General features: G+C 41.3%; 1 protein-coding gene across 2 annotated transcripts in view; it reads left to right on the forward strand.

The window, feature by feature from the left end:
- The window catches only part of rbfox3a (RNA binding fox-1 homolog 3a), a 68,112-nt gene that overhangs the window by 41,072 nt on the left and 11,328 nt on the right, over positions 1-15,712 (forward strand). For both annotated transcript variants that reach the window (XM_030078683.1, XM_030078684.1), the window contains exons 6-7: positions 142-195; positions 13,207-13,339. In XM_030078683.1, coding sequence (XP_029934543.1) covers positions 142-195; positions 13,207-13,339 — 187 coding nt within the window. The remainder of the gene's footprint in view (positions 1-141; positions 196-13,206; positions 13,340-15,712) is intronic.

A 15,712-nucleotide genomic window follows, 5' to 3' on the forward strand; every position in this document is an offset into this window, starting at 1 on the left:
TAGTGGTTCTATAGTAGGCTAGATTTCCAAAAGCAAGTTAAATGGACAGTAATGCAAGACTGCTAATACTGACTGTGTGTGTGTGTGTGTGTGTGTGTGTGTGTGTGCGTGTGTGTGTGTGTGTGTGTGTTTTGTCTCCAGGCTGGAAGCTGAATCCAGTGGTGGGAGCGGTATACGGTCCTGAATTTTATGCAGGTAAAGAATCAAGAAGAACAACCCAGTGCCCAGAAACCTCCCTCTCTTTCCACTTATCTCTCGGCTTCTTTTCCTCTCAATAATGTGTGTGTGTGTTTGTGTGTGTTTGTGTGTGTGTGTGTGTGTGCGATGCATGTGTGAACCTCATTAGGTGAATCACCTTCAAGATGCACATACAGATCAGCTCCTGTATACGTTTCTTGTCTGTGTATGCCTGGCTGCGCTGATTTGTTTGTGTATGTACAATACCTGTGTTTGCGTGTGTGTGTGTGTGTGTGTGTGTGTGATGAAGCGGCTGCGTGGTTTCATTTGGTGGAAGTGCTGAGACTGTCCGCTCCCCTTAACTGCTCTCCTTTTTGCTCATTAGTCTGAAATCTGTTCATTCCCAGACAGCTTTACAGCACTCCTCTAAATAACCGCCCTGACAGAGAGAGGCCATCCATCTCTTTTATTTCTCCTTCACTCCCTCCTTCTTTCCCTCCCTCTATCCCTCCATCACTGCATCCACCAACCCACCCATCCAGCAACCTCAGGCGACCTCTCTCATCCCCTATATTGCAATTTCCATGCACCAGTGTTTGTGGATCTCTCATGTGTGTGTGTGTGTGTGATACAAGGTTTGTATTTGACATTTATGGATGCCACTACACCCGTACCCGCACAATCAAAAATGAACTGTTCAATTTGTTCAACTGTTTCGTGCTGCCTGTCTGAGGCATGCAAACACACACTTTTGATTTAGTGTACTTGTGAGCCGACAGTCTGTGAGTCCCTGTCCCTAAAGTGAGCCTAAAGCAAAGATGAATATGCGTCAACATGGTGGTGAAATATACATTAGTTACTCTGTGCTCCCCCCACAATACTGTATTTCTATCTCTCCATTCACGTCCATACTGCAGCAAAATAGCTCCCAAAGTAGCACTTTTAGCACATAAACAAACAAAAAAATAAAATCCCGGTACTCATTTTTTGAGGAATTTAAATAGCTTTTCTTGAAATTTGAATTGGAAAGTAGATCCAGCAGATAGACTCCAGCAGGAAACCTCCTCATAGTACTTATGCACATAAACAAACATGAGAAAAACAGGTTATGCCAAAAAAAAAAAAAAAAAAAAAAAAAGTCCCAAAACCCATTTTTTGTCTAATTACAATTATTTGTGAATGCACTCTCAGATCGTTTCTTCCTGGCACAAGGCTACTGTGAGTTTCCTTCAGATGCTGCTTGCCGGATCAACTTTCCAATTCAAATACAAATGACAAGAAAAGAGTTGTCTGATTTCCTCAAAAAAATGGGTACCGGAATTTGTTATTTTTTTTTACAATGGCATAATCAAATGCGAACAAAGTAGATTCTGTGTGCTACAAGTGTTATTTTAGGAGCTGTTTTGCTATGGAAGTGAATGGAGAGATAGAAATCCAGTATTGTGGATGAACAGCCCCGGGGAGCACAGAGCCACTAATGAGGAGATTTCACTACTGTGGACTCATGCCCAGATACAACCCACCGCTTCAACAGAGTTCAAATTTGCTTTCACCTTAAAATGTGGCCTAACCTAAACCTACCAGTAATTCTTACCTTGAAGCATTTCATCTATGGCGTTTTCATGGAAATATTGTTAATATTTGCTTTGTCACTCACTGTTTGATATAACACTATATCAATTCAGCTTACAGCCAGTTCTTATACATTTGCTGTTCTAAACACCATGTGTTTATTGTTTATTTCAAAGGATCCCCATTAGCTGACGCCAAAACGACAGCTAGTCTTCCTGGGGTCCAGACAATAAAATACCAAGTCAAACATTACAATATCAGTTCACAAAATACATCTTTTTTAAATAAAAATTACAAATAAAGAATAAAGAAAAACATCATACAAATCATATATAATTTGATGTGCTGATCTCACTTAGTCAAATACACTAAGCCTATATAATATTAAGGTGATGACACAAATATATTCTTAGTCTCAATTTAAAACCAGCCTTGCTTTTAATGTCACGAATCTCCCCTGGAAGAGTGTTCCAATATGCAACTGATCTATAAAATACTGTCCTCTTCATAGAGTCACACTTAGTCTTACTCTTGGTCTTCCCTTAAGGAAAAGTCCTATGATCATTTCACATTTCTGGTTTGTTTGGAATAGACAGAAAAAGAGCGAGTTAACATGAACACCGATAGCCACCATGGCTGAACAGACAAAGAAAAGAGCACCACCTCCCTCCAGAAGTTCAAACTTCATCAGTGAAAGTTGAAAGAAACAGATTAATTGCTTAGAGGAAGGCAAGCTGCTTGAAAGGAAAGCAGGCATCTCTGGGCCAAAACTAGAATGAACTCTGGCACAGCTCTTTTTCTTTTGGACTGGTTCGTTTTGCACTCAGTCATTAGCCGCAGTCTGCATGAGTAACTTTTTGTCGTAAATTATTATTGTGGCACATTACCCCTGTTAGTTGGTAACATCCCTTGATGTCGCAGCCCTGGCAACCAACTATCAGCTGTAACCTAATCTCGTTCCTTGGCTTTCTCGTCTGTGCAAAAACCCAGATGAGGGTCCCTGATTATTGTGGAAAAGTGAGAGAGTTAACAACTGTTGGTTTCTCAAATTGTCCATCCTAATTTCAACAGGACATCACAACGTTAATTGTCATAATGATTTGTACAGATCACTTCATTGGTGTGATTGGATATTGCCTCTGAACACTCCATATTTTGCTGATCACTCGTTTTTGGCCTTCATGCCTTCCCTGGGGAAAAATATTCTGCCGGGCTGGTGGAAGTTGAAATTCTCTTTATTTGGTAAAAACACAAATCCACGGAAATAGGGGAGCTTCATCAATGCGAGCTACAAGCAGCTCACCACTGGCCATGCCCATGACAAAGGGTATACACCCAGAACATCCTCAGCATCCGCAAAGGAAATTTCAACAGCTCGATGAGTACGGGAGTATATCCTGTTTATTTACTGCTATTTTAATGTGGAAAAGTTGCATATTAGTTCCTTAAAGTAATCATCTATGAAATTCTCATGTAAAGCATTTTGCTACCTTCTGTCACAGAAACAGAGCATGAGCAGAAAATCCGAGTTAAAACATGTCACAGCACCGCAGCTGCTTTTTGGTCGATTTGAATGTCTGGAAACTGCAGCGCATGACTGCATACAACCAAGGACAGACACAAGTTTATACAAACAAAGCTTTTGTGGATTACCACTTCAGCTCTAAACTGAAAACCTAAGCCTAAATTAACCTTAATGATTATCCTAATCTAATTCTAACCATAATTCTAAATTCAAGAGTTATTCCTGAATTAAACTCAAACTTGAACCGCACGGAGAATCGAGAACCAACAAAATGTCCTCACTTTGGAGGATTTTCTCCTTGTTTCTCGCTTCATTTACAATTCCCGCATTTTGAGTGACTACAAATGACTGAGCAGGGATCAGTTTGTTGTTAAAGGGCACCTCTTATAGGGCAGACATATTGGTCATTGTGGAACTGAAACCTGGAACATTCTAATCACTAAAGCACCCGTGGTCTTTCCATCGATAGAACCACAGGCACACGCTCAGGCTGGCTTGTTGATTTATAGGATGCTAATGTGTGGAGTGGTCTTAAACACGCCACTAAAGTTTGCCAAGCCTAAACGGCACCATATGTTTTCCTTTCTCCCAGGAGGAGGGCGGCAGGGAGGGATGGAAGGATCGAGGAAGAGAGAGATGGGAAAACTGTAGCCTTGATAGCACAGGGAAAGGCAGACATGCCTGTACTTCCTCTACCCTTTCCCTTCATCGTGCTCTTTCTTCCATCCTCCCATCTTTTTGAATCTTCCTCGTGGCTCGCAGGCTGCTGGGATTCATCATATAGTGCGCACGCACACTCTCATACATGCACTTTTCCGCTGTCAGCAACATCATACACGATAAAAATGCAGTTTATATCCGAACCGCCATCCCTGTCTCGCTCGTTTTTTTGCTTTCTCAATTTTTCCAGCCAACCCTTCTCTCACTCTCTCGCTTCCTCTGCGCTCATCTCACCACCTCCATATAAAAAATGGAAAATTCCTGTCTGTAAGCGGAAGCGTGTGGGATTGGGATTTCTTCTAGAATAATTATGAGTGCATTTAATCTAGTTTGGGGCGGGAGTAAAGTGGGAGTAAAGCGGGATGTAAAGCGGAATGTAAGGGCGATTAATCACTCTTTATCAGACGGCTTTTCCCAGCGCCCATCAGCCGAATCGGCCTCCATAAATCCTGGCCGGCTGACAGCGCACTCCGTCTCCATTCCCAGGCTCGGCTACAGGTTTATTGTGCTCAAATCCCATTCAGGAGAATGACGGATGACCCACACACACACACACACGCGGATACACACTTATAGGTGTGCGCTGGTAGGTACACACCCCCATGTGTTCACATGCATGTACATGCTTTCGACTACATTCACTTTTAGATGTGCACCAAAGCAACCAGAGACACACTCATGGATACATACACATAAAAAAAACACACTCATAGACACACATTGCAAATACACACACAGAGATACACACTCCTATGCAGATACTTACACTGATAGATGCAAACTGATACACACACTCACATGTGCAGAACACGTACTCACAATTACACAAAACACTCTCATCGACATGCATTTATGTATATACTTAACACACACACACACACACAGATTCAAACACATGAGTGGCCAAGGCTCAGCCTAAGGGTGAACTCTGATGACAATGGAGACCAGACTTCCTCTTATGTTTTTTGATCAATGTTTGCATAATAGCCTCGGCCTATGTAGAGTGTGTGTGCATCAGAGATGGAGAGAGAGAGAGAGACTGTGTGTGTGTGTGTGTGTGTGTGTGTGTTTGGGTGACTAAGTAAAGTAGACTGCATGGGCATGAAGGACAATGAGGGAAATGTAATACTGATTGATTGACTGTGTCCTAGGCTGAGTATATGCAAAGCGGGACAAATGTGTGTATGTCCGTGCGTGCATATGTGTGTGTATGGGTGGGTGCATGTGTGTGTCCTGCGCAGAGCAGATCTGAGTTAGTGTATGCAGGGCTTGGCAGCGTTGCTCACCAGAACACAACAAATAAGATTAAAATGCAAAACGGCGGCAGGGAAGTAACAAGGCGAGCGGCTCGGGCCTTTAAACATATGCTGAAAAATTTGCAAGTTGGAAGGGCGACATTAGATCGGCTCCGGGTTCCGTCACATTGGCGCGCCGTCATTGGTCTGGGGCCGGCGAGGTCACCGTCAGCTGTTGACCCCGCCTTTTATAACTGAATCAATCTGGGGTGTTTAAAAAGCAAGCAGCCATTTGTCATAGTGGAAAGTCAAGCAGTGTGATTGTGTGCTGGGAGGATGGCCATGCCGGCGAGCGTTTGCATCCATTTAAAGTGCGTGTGCCTTTTTACGTGGTGTGCACAGATGTGTTTTGTATGTGCGTTCACACAGTGGGATATGGGGAGGGTTAAGGTTTCGGTGTTATGGGTTTTTGAAGGTTAGTGAATGAAAAAGAGCGTGCACAGCAAACACATTCTCACATCCTCAATAAATAAAAGACTTTTATATTGAAGCTGCCAGTGATAAATATTTTGTACAGATATTTAATATCTCTAACTTTAATGATTTTCATGCATTTTTTTCATGTATTCCTGAAGCAGCATTTAGATCATCATGAGATACTAAAACACTGAACTCAAATGTAACAGTAATAATAATAATATTACTGATAACTAGAGAAAAGCACTCAGTAGAGGGTATAGCGCCACCAACACTATTCAGTAGTCAAGATATGCCAGTTCCACATGTTTGATATTCAACAAAATTTGCCACGCCCACTTCCAGTTAGGCTAATCAGTGTGAAAAGTTAGTAAGTTCTTCCTTGGCCCCTGATCAGCCTTCACACCAAAATTCATGCAAGTCTTTTCAAATTCCAGCCTTCTAATACATGTTTTAAAGTATTGAGAGACTTTTCAGACAACAGTATTACAGCTTTATTACAGCTTAGACCACTTGCATCATGTTTCAAGTATGCAGTCCTCTTGATCATTTGCTGTCGGAGGAACAGCGTCTGAAAGGCCTGGAAACCCTGCAAAGGTGGATTATACAATGATTTCCCTCTCAGATACTTTTATACTTTGGATTTTTCCACTTTTTTGTGTGCTGCAAGTTGTGATTTTCCCATAGACATCCGGTGTAGTATTGATCAGGTCTACAAGAAATATGTAATCAGTCATACTGCACCACATGCATCATATCAGAAGCAGACAACACCAATATCCAATTTTAATTAAAAGGCCAGAATAGGCCACATTTTTCAGTGTAATCATTGTGGATACTTGGAGATTCTGACTCCAGTCTCACTAGTTTGGATTATTCCTTGTTAAGAGTTAATTTCTTTTGTGCTTGTAGCACAATTTATATTTGATATTTTATATTTTCCATATCCAACAAATAGGTACTTGCAGTTCTGCCAGCTTTGGAAGCAACAGTATTATCTTAAGTAAAACAATTTGTGTGAAATGCATTTTGCCATTGCCTTTAATTGTGCTGTCCTCATCTAAAGGAATGCATTGAAATGATTTAACTTTTATTGTGGCTCATACTTTCATACTTTCAGTGTCAGATTTTGCTGTATTTGCCTGTTGCAAATGAATGTATTCTGCTCTGATATCTTGCCAACCCCCCTTTTACTCAATCATACATATTTCAATCACTTTACAAAATAACACCATGTCATAATGGTACATTTTGTTTTTACTTTCTGTGACCCCAGCCAACCTCTGCACCCAGTCCTATCTACTCAATCCTGCCTGCATTACCTGATGAAGTGCGTGTGTGTGCGTGTGTGTGTGTGTGTGTGTGTGTGTGTGTGTGTGTAAGACCTCAGAGTGCACTAAAGGTGCATGCGCATGCCCACGAATGTTGTTGTTTGTTTTATAGGCCTGCTGGCTGTCAGGCAGAGCCCCTGCTATGATTCATGGGTTATTACAGCACCACTGTAGCATGCGCAACCCATAGCTCATCATCAGATTGCATTCATATGCGTCACCAACATGCACATGCAACATGCATACATCCGCATGCACAACCACACACAAATGGTCCCATGTAATGCTTGGAAACTTATACTACGAAGACACACAGGCACACACACACACACACACACACACACACACAAATAGGAGTGAATATATGGATGTCTGATATAGAGGGAGAGAGGGGAGGGGGGTCGACTTGGGGGAAATTGATCTTTTGCCCAGAATATATCACCAATGGACTGTGTGCTCGCTGCCTGGCATATTAATGCTGTTGTTTGACTAGTTAGAGCAGGGAGAGGCTGAAATAGCAGATGATACGGGCTCTCCATCACCCTAGGAGAGAGAGACAGATGGATGGAGGGAGGGTTGGAAAAGAGAGAGAGAGAGATTACAGTGTGGAGTGCTCTGTTTTTCCTTGGCGCTGCAGACAGTAGGTGTAGTCATCCATAACGGTGGCCTCCTTTAGGTCTTTAAGGTGCTTGGCTAAGTGATAAGTTTGGGGTCTAACAGGATTCCCAATAAAGTGTCAGTGCATATTGCTGGTTGACTTCATAGGCCCTCTTTAGATCATGAAAAGTAGGGTCAAAGGTCCTCTGTTATATTAATTCAAATTGTATATACACGAATAATCAATTATGTTCAAGTTAAACTGTTAAATTGATTTTAAGTGATTAAATTTAAACTAATAACATTTTTGACAATCCATTTTTGTTTTTTTTTCTCAGGCAGTTTCAGAGTTAAAGCAAAATTGAGCTTTAATAGACTGTTGGGTTGTATAGTTCTGGGCGCTGGTTGTGAAACCTCCTCATTAGCTGCTCTGTATTTGCCTGGGCTGCTAATCCACAACACTGTGTTTCTATCTTTCCGGTCACTTCCATCGCAAAACAGCTCCCAAAATAACACAGTCTGCACAAAAACAAACACAAACAAAGTGGATTATGCCAATATAAAAAAAACAAGAAGTCCTGGTAACCATTTTTTGAGGAAAATAAATGGCTCTTTTCTTGTCATTTTCCTATTTGACTTCTTTATTTGGCATCTGCAGGAAAGTTCCACATTGTAGTCTTGTGCCAGGAAGACACAACAAGACAGCACTTTCAAAAATAATTGTAATTCCCCCCCAAAAATGTGTACCCAGACCTTTTTTTTTTTTTTTTTTTTTTAAATATTGGTATAATCTGCTTTCTTTTTTGTTCTATGTGTTAAAAGTGTTATTTTGGGAGCTGTTTTGCTATGAAAGTGAATGGAGAGATAGAAATACAGTATTATGGTTTAGCAGCCCAGGCGAGCACAGAGCAGCTAATGAGGAGATTTCACCACCATGTGGACTCACAATGCCCAGGTAACTATGCAACCCTACACTCTACCAAAGTAAAGTTTTGCTGTGAAGACAAAGTGAACTGAATGCAATAAAAAAAAAAAAAACCTGACTTCCTGTCCTGAATGGCTCCCTCGCTAAAGATTTTGCTCATTTGAATTAGAAGAGCTGCTCTTGCTGGCCAGTTAGGTCCAGTGTTATGAGGACTAACTCCTCATATTCATTCACTTTAACCAATTAAATTCAGACTTGGAATCTAATACATTTAAAGATACATATAAAGACCATTTTGCGGTCACACTTTATTTGGACTTTGCATTGATGATAATCAACTTTGTATGATTTGAGTTTCACAATTGAGTCAATTTAGAAACTATCAGTTGACTTTTAAGTTAATGTCAACTTTTTTAGGTTGATACCAAGTTGAATATTAACATTCAATGCTCCAAATAACATGTTTCTCATTTTTTTCTTTCTAAGCTATAGTAGATTTGAAAATAAACAAAATAACAAAATGTGTGACTTCTAAAGCTACACTAGATTTCTGATAAAAAAAAAAAAAAAAAAAAAAAAATCTCTGCTTTTGGTATATTTTTGCTTCCTTGTGGATGGATTTACGCTGCCTATTTTGTCTTCTGGTTGTGTGTACGCTCAATAAAGATCACAGCATGTGAGCAGAGGGGATATAATTTCATCTGAGTGAAATGTGCATTTAATAAGATCCTGCTCCACTCCACCCAGGATCCCTTTCTTCTCCAGACAACATGCTGACTTTAAGAACTCACATCAGCAGCCAACTGATGGATTCAAAATGGAATTTGTGAACTATTTCACACAGATCACTTTTACCTATGTACAGTAAAATAAATAAATAAATAAATAAATAAGGTTAGAAATGTGGACCAGACTCGGGTTTTTTCAGGATGATGAAATTGAATACTGAATATAAAATTCTGTTTGTTAACTTCCATTTATATTTTAACCCTCGTCTTTTTTCCGGGGTCCTGCGACGCGCCCATGCCTCGCCCTCGGCTCCGCGGTGGTGGTCGCAGCCTCCAGCACTCCCCTATGCCCCCGACCCCCATCAGCCCCAAACGCGCCGCACCAGTACGGACCGTACTGGCTTCATTTCCTGACCTCTCCAGCTGATCCAGCTCTTCACTCGTCACTCTCGCGTATCTCGGCTTTTTCTGTTCTGTCTTGTCTTCCTCGTTCAGCCATTTATCCAAAGTTAGGTCGCCAGATAAATCAAAATTTACAACAAAACGATCCATTATGCAGATTAACAAGTTGACAGCAGCTTTTGATGCGGGTTTCAGTGAAATGTTTCGTGTTGCCATGGAAACCACACAGACTCGGGCAATAAGATGTAGGCGCAGTAATATTTTCAGTGAGGAGGTATTTTTCATTTGAGCACGGTTAGCCGTGCTGTCATGCTCATTTGAGCATATTCTAAACGTCTGATTGACCAATCAGATTGCTCAGTCGGATCTACGTGTTGTATAATTTTTAAAAATCTCACGTACCCCCTGGAGTTCCTCCCCGTACCCTCAGGGGTACGCATACCCCCATTTGAGAAACTATGTCTTAGAAGGTCAGTGAGCTCTGTGAACCTCTGGGCCTTAGTGCAACTGTGTCTGGTACACCGGCACTAGTTACACCAATAGTACTGACTCCAGTTAATTGATGTCACCCTGCATGATTTCAGGGAGTTATTTCTTGCTGATATTTGCTGCCACCAATGTGCAGTGTTACCTGGTGTAGCTTTACATTTAGTTTAGCTTAGTGCAACAGATGTGCAGATGTGCCTGGAAGTTGCTGCTGGAGAGAAAAAAAAATTACATGCAGAGGCGGTGATTTACCACATCAACACTACAAGTTGTTATTGCGTGAGAGTGGACCCTTGAGTTGGAATTGTTTCCTTGTTTTGTTTCATGTACTCACTTTCAGTATTTTCATGTAATTTAATATATTGGTGTACAAAGATTTACTCAGTTGATGCAACCTGATGTAGTATAGTGGGTGTAGATTGGTTTTAACTAAAAAAAATTAAGACATGAAAAAGTCATGACAAAATAAGAAAAAAAAAAATTGCAAATAACTTGGAAAAAATATGAAGAATAATTTAAAAATATCTAATAATAATAGTAATTCTAATAACGCAATTAAATAATAATCAGAAAATTAAAACAAATCTGAAAAATAAATACAGGAAATGTATTTGAAGTTTAGATAGATGAAAAACTACTTAAAAAAATTTGCAGAGAACTACTAAAAAAAACTTGAAAACCACAGTATATTGATTATTACAGTAATGATAATTATATATTTAAAAGCAAATTGCAAAAAAAATTGTTAAATTCAATTCAAATAATGTTCAGAGGGTGTAATAAAACCTTTCAAAATACAAGCCCACCCACAAGCTCCTGGGTTTCAAAGGGTTAAACACATTTCAACTTTAATACTGCACTCCCACAAAATTATACTTTTTACTGGATAACTGGGCCGATCTGGGCTGGGCCTAACTGTCCATTTCACCAGAGATTACAGTGATTTATATGCGGGGCATTGTGGGTAATTACAGTTTGGCCCCATGCACATGAAGGCCGAGCCACTCTGTGTGTGTGTGTGTGTGTGTGTGTGTGTGTGTGTGTGTGTCTGCGTGTGCGTGTGTGCACGTGCAGTTATGTTACGGCCCTGTGTGTGTGTGAAGGCCATGCTCCCATGCTGACTGAAGGTTAAAGAGGGCCCTTCGGCTTAGCCAACCACCACTCACCGGATCACCGGCCAGTCCTTTCTCCCCTTCAGCACACCATGCCACCACTCGCCTCAAAGGGTGACCCTAGTGTGTGTGTATGTGTGTGTATGTATGTGTGTGTGCGTGTGTGTGTGTGTAAGATGAAGGATGGCCATAGGATGAATCTGCCGTTCCAAACAATACAGGCCATCTGCTCCCTGTCCCTGCTGCCAAACACTAAACCTAACCTCCATCCTGCCCCCCCTCTGCCAAGTGTGCTCCCTCTCTCGTTCAGTTTAATCTCAGTATATCTCCTCTTGTTCTCTCGGCTCCTTTTGTCCATCCCTCTGTCCTTCTTATGGTCAGCAACAGCCGATTGTAACCCTACTCCACCCGTCTCTCCATCATTCACCCCACCACTGCTTGCATGCTGGGTGATCTCACGGTATATGGATGGAGGATGGAGGTGATCAGAGAAACATTTGGCCATTACAGGACCATGCCAGTGATTTTGAATGTTTGGCCCATTTACTATAATTTATCTGCATTTTCATTGCAGAAAAACAAAAGATTTCACAACATATAAGTCCCTCGTTTTTCAAATTTGAAGTTTTGTTTGAAACAGCCACTTCCTAATGTTCTGCTTCTGTGCCTAACGAAGTCATCACTGTTCATAAACCACAGAACTGATAATTGGCTGAGAAAAGCAAACATTTCCCCGGGGACTATATTCCACCGGAGGGAGCGTTTCACTCTTCCCAAGTCATCAAAACACGACAGTGCTGCTGCTTTTAGGAAAACTAATGTGGACAACTTTATTACGGTGATGGAATACTGGTGAGAAGAAAGTTTCTCAAAGTTCATTTTCATATCGTAGTGGAATGAATGGAAACTAATGGCTGGATAAAAGAGAGGAAAAAACGAGCTCCAAAATACAATTGCTTGCTTTGAGAAAATAAAATGAAAAGCAGAAACATGAAGTATTTGCAAAAATTACATTTTGCAAATACTAGAGTAAACATGCAAAATCACTGATACGGTGCTATAAAAACAAAGCATAAATGCAATAAATCTTAGGTGCTTTGCAAAGGAAAGAGAAATCAAATTTCACTGTGAATGCAAATGACATTTTAATGTAAAGGTGTAAATATAATCTGGACAGATCATGTCTTGTCACAATTTGGGTAGGAGATGTAAGTCAGAGGTGGGTGAAAAGGGGCCATGTCTCAAATAGGTTAGACTGTTAGACTAATATATCAGTTTCCTGATATATTAGGCCAGTAATTGGGCATGTTATAACAGACATCAGCCAGTGTGTGACAGGGTCCTCACTGTCACCACTAGTCAGTGTGTTCTATTATTACTATTTTTATATTAAATGTCTGACCAGAGGAATTGTTCCAGTGTGGTGTGGGAGGATTTTACTCAAGTGTAAAACTGGCAGTAGAACCAAACCTGCTAACCTGTCTGAAACCATTTCATCATTTGTCAGTGGAGGGTTTGAGATTCCGAGGAAAAATGCTGTTTCAGAGGCTTTTCCATCATGACCAAAAAAAGAAAGAAAAAAAAATCACTGCCTGTTTTGAATTTTTGGCATAAAAATTAGCCAATTTAAAAATACTGAATATCAGTACATCAGCAGTCGGCAACTTCAATGGAATTTCAGCTTCAGATTTTCAATATCAGCCTTCAAAAACCCTTATCAGTGGAGCCCTAATCTCAGATATTCTTTACTAAGCTTTCTCTCTCCTGTGTGAGTTCATAAAAGAGAGCATTCTACGAGATGAAAAATATTGAATGTAGCCTTGTAACAATTATTACTTCCTCTCCACCTCCATCTCTCTCTCTTTCTCTCTCTGCCTCTCTCTCTCTCTCTCTCTCTCTCCCTCTCTCTCTCTCTCCAGTGACAGGGTTTCCTTACCCCAGTACAGGAGCAGCGGTGGCCTATAGGGGAGCCCACTTGAGAGGGAGGGGTCGTGCCGTCTATAACACGTTCCGTGCTGCACCCCCTCCCCCACCCATCCCTGCCTATGGAGCGTGAGTCTGCGCACAAAATCACGCACACACACACACACACACACACACACACACATCCAACTAAGACAAATGCACATAATCAAACAAACACCATATGACAGGTCTTCGAGACTGAAAACACGCTACTGCACAAATCTAATTCATGGTGTGACTCACACAGTGAACCTAACACACACACATACAGTATATTCAGACACACGCAATCACACACACACACACTTTCCGTAACAGAAGAATGGTGAGTGGAAAACAAAAAGTTCGCCTTCTAATAGAGCGGAAAATTGCTCTTTGATTCCAGAATGGCCAAATTTGTCTCTCTTTTTTCTAATGTGTCATTCTTTATTCGCCTGTGAATGGACTGCTATGACCTGCCCTGCACACTCCAATGGGCTCGCTTCAGAAAGAGCGGGAGACCTAGAGAAAAAGAGAGGGGAGTCATGGAGAGAGAGAGAGAGAGAGAGAGAGAGAGGGAGAAAGAGAGAGAGAGAATGAAAGCCCAAGAGAGCATGTTAGAGTTGAAAGAACGAAAGAAAAGAAACAGAAATATCAACAGGGAAAGAGAGCAAAGGCAGGCAATTGCAATGAAAGAAATGGATATATTGTGTTGGGGAGTTTGACCACGTGAAATTAAATAAGTAATTTATGCAGGTGGTTGAACTGCATTTAGATTTGAATAGTATTTCTTGGTGGGGCCTAAGGATGGTTGTGCCGGCCTGTCTGTCTGCCAGTTCAGCACTAAACTCTGAAGCAGGATATCCTGAAGTCTGTTTAGCAGATTGCCAGGGAACTTTCTGAACATGTTCATGCTTCGCAGAGGATTAACTCTGTCAGTTTTGGAGACCTTGTGACCTTTACATCTAACACCACCTTCAAAATGTCATCTTGGAACACAAGTTATCACAAAATATAATCAGTGGATTGCCATGATATTTGATAAGTGCATTCATGCTCAAATGAGTGACCTTCATGCCCAAAGGAAGACTCCTCTTGATTATAGTGATGGTTGGTGGTGATTATGGCCTTTCCTCTAGTACCACTCTCAGGCCAAACCTGAGAGTTGTACACAAAACATGCCTAAGGCCTTGTTCAGACTGCAGGCAAACTGGATTTGTATGTCAAATCAGATCAGACTGTCCACACTGTTATTTGCAAGTGATCAGATTGTATTTGTGTCCAGACATCACCAACCAACGCATGATCTCTTGCATGGGTTGTTGTCGTAACGACGTAGGCAGCAGTTACTATGTACGCTGGTGATGTGGCTTTCCAACACGGAGGTATGACAAATGTACAGAATCCTCCCCCAGCAGACAATTTATTTCAGTGTTTGTCCATGGGCTGTTGTTCTCTGTGTTCTCCTCCATGCCGTTCTGCTAGCAGCAGCATGGATTCTGCTCAGCCGCTCTGATGCATTTCTGTCACTCTGGATTGGACATTGCTGTTGTGTGGTGCATTGCAAGTGACAGTTTGAAATCCAGTTTGAGCGGCCAGGGTGTACAGACTGAGATGCATGTGTAGAAATCTGATTGAATCCCATTTCAAACTACCTACAAATGTGATTTGGATCCATTTTGCAAAAATCGCATTTCCTGAGGCTTTTTGCTGTCCAAACTTTTGAAAATCAATCTGGATGCAGTCAGGATATGCCAAAAAACTGATATGGGCTGGCAGTCTTAACATGGCCAAGCATAATGGACAGATTGCCAAGTTGTTTGTTGAGCATAATCATGCTTACCAGGCATTGAATTGATTGCCTCATAATTTTGGTGAGCACATCGATGCTCCCCAGAAGATCAACCCTACAAATTTTTGTGGTGTCATAATATTTCCTGTAGAGCACCCTCTGGACAAAATGTTATTTTGTACATGAGATATTACTAAAGCTAACAAGTGGATTGCCTTGATTTGATGAGTGCATTCATATCCCCCAAAAAAGATTCCCGACAAAGGGCCTCTGTGTCACAAGTGTGCAAGCAGATGGACCCAAGTGCAGAGAACAGGCAACAGGCAGGTGTAAAATCAAACTGTTTTTACTCGTGCAAAAATCAAAGTTCACTATCCATTCCAAGTCAAAGCTACAAAAATCTGCCTGGGACAACACACTGGGATGAACTGGCAAATGACACAGACAAACAGACTGGTAAATATACTGCAGGGACTAACTGGAAATGTGTGTGGCAAACAGGTGGGCTGACAGGTGATTGGCTGAGGAGTTGTACAGAGGAGTGGCAAGAGTCTTGGTGGTAATGGGGAGACAGGTGATAGGTGAGGTGACAGCTGACGGGGTGAAGTTTGGTATAGGAAGGCGGCGACAAGAGAGGTGAGGCAGATGGTTGTGCTGAAACAAGGGGTCTGGCAATACAGGAACTGCAT

This window comes from Myripristis murdjan, chromosome 19 (assembly GCF_902150065.1).
Source record: "Myripristis murdjan chromosome 19, fMyrMur1.1, whole genome shotgun sequence".
Taxonomy (NCBI): domain Eukaryota; kingdom Metazoa; phylum Chordata; class Actinopteri; order Holocentriformes; family Holocentridae; genus Myripristis; species Myripristis murdjan.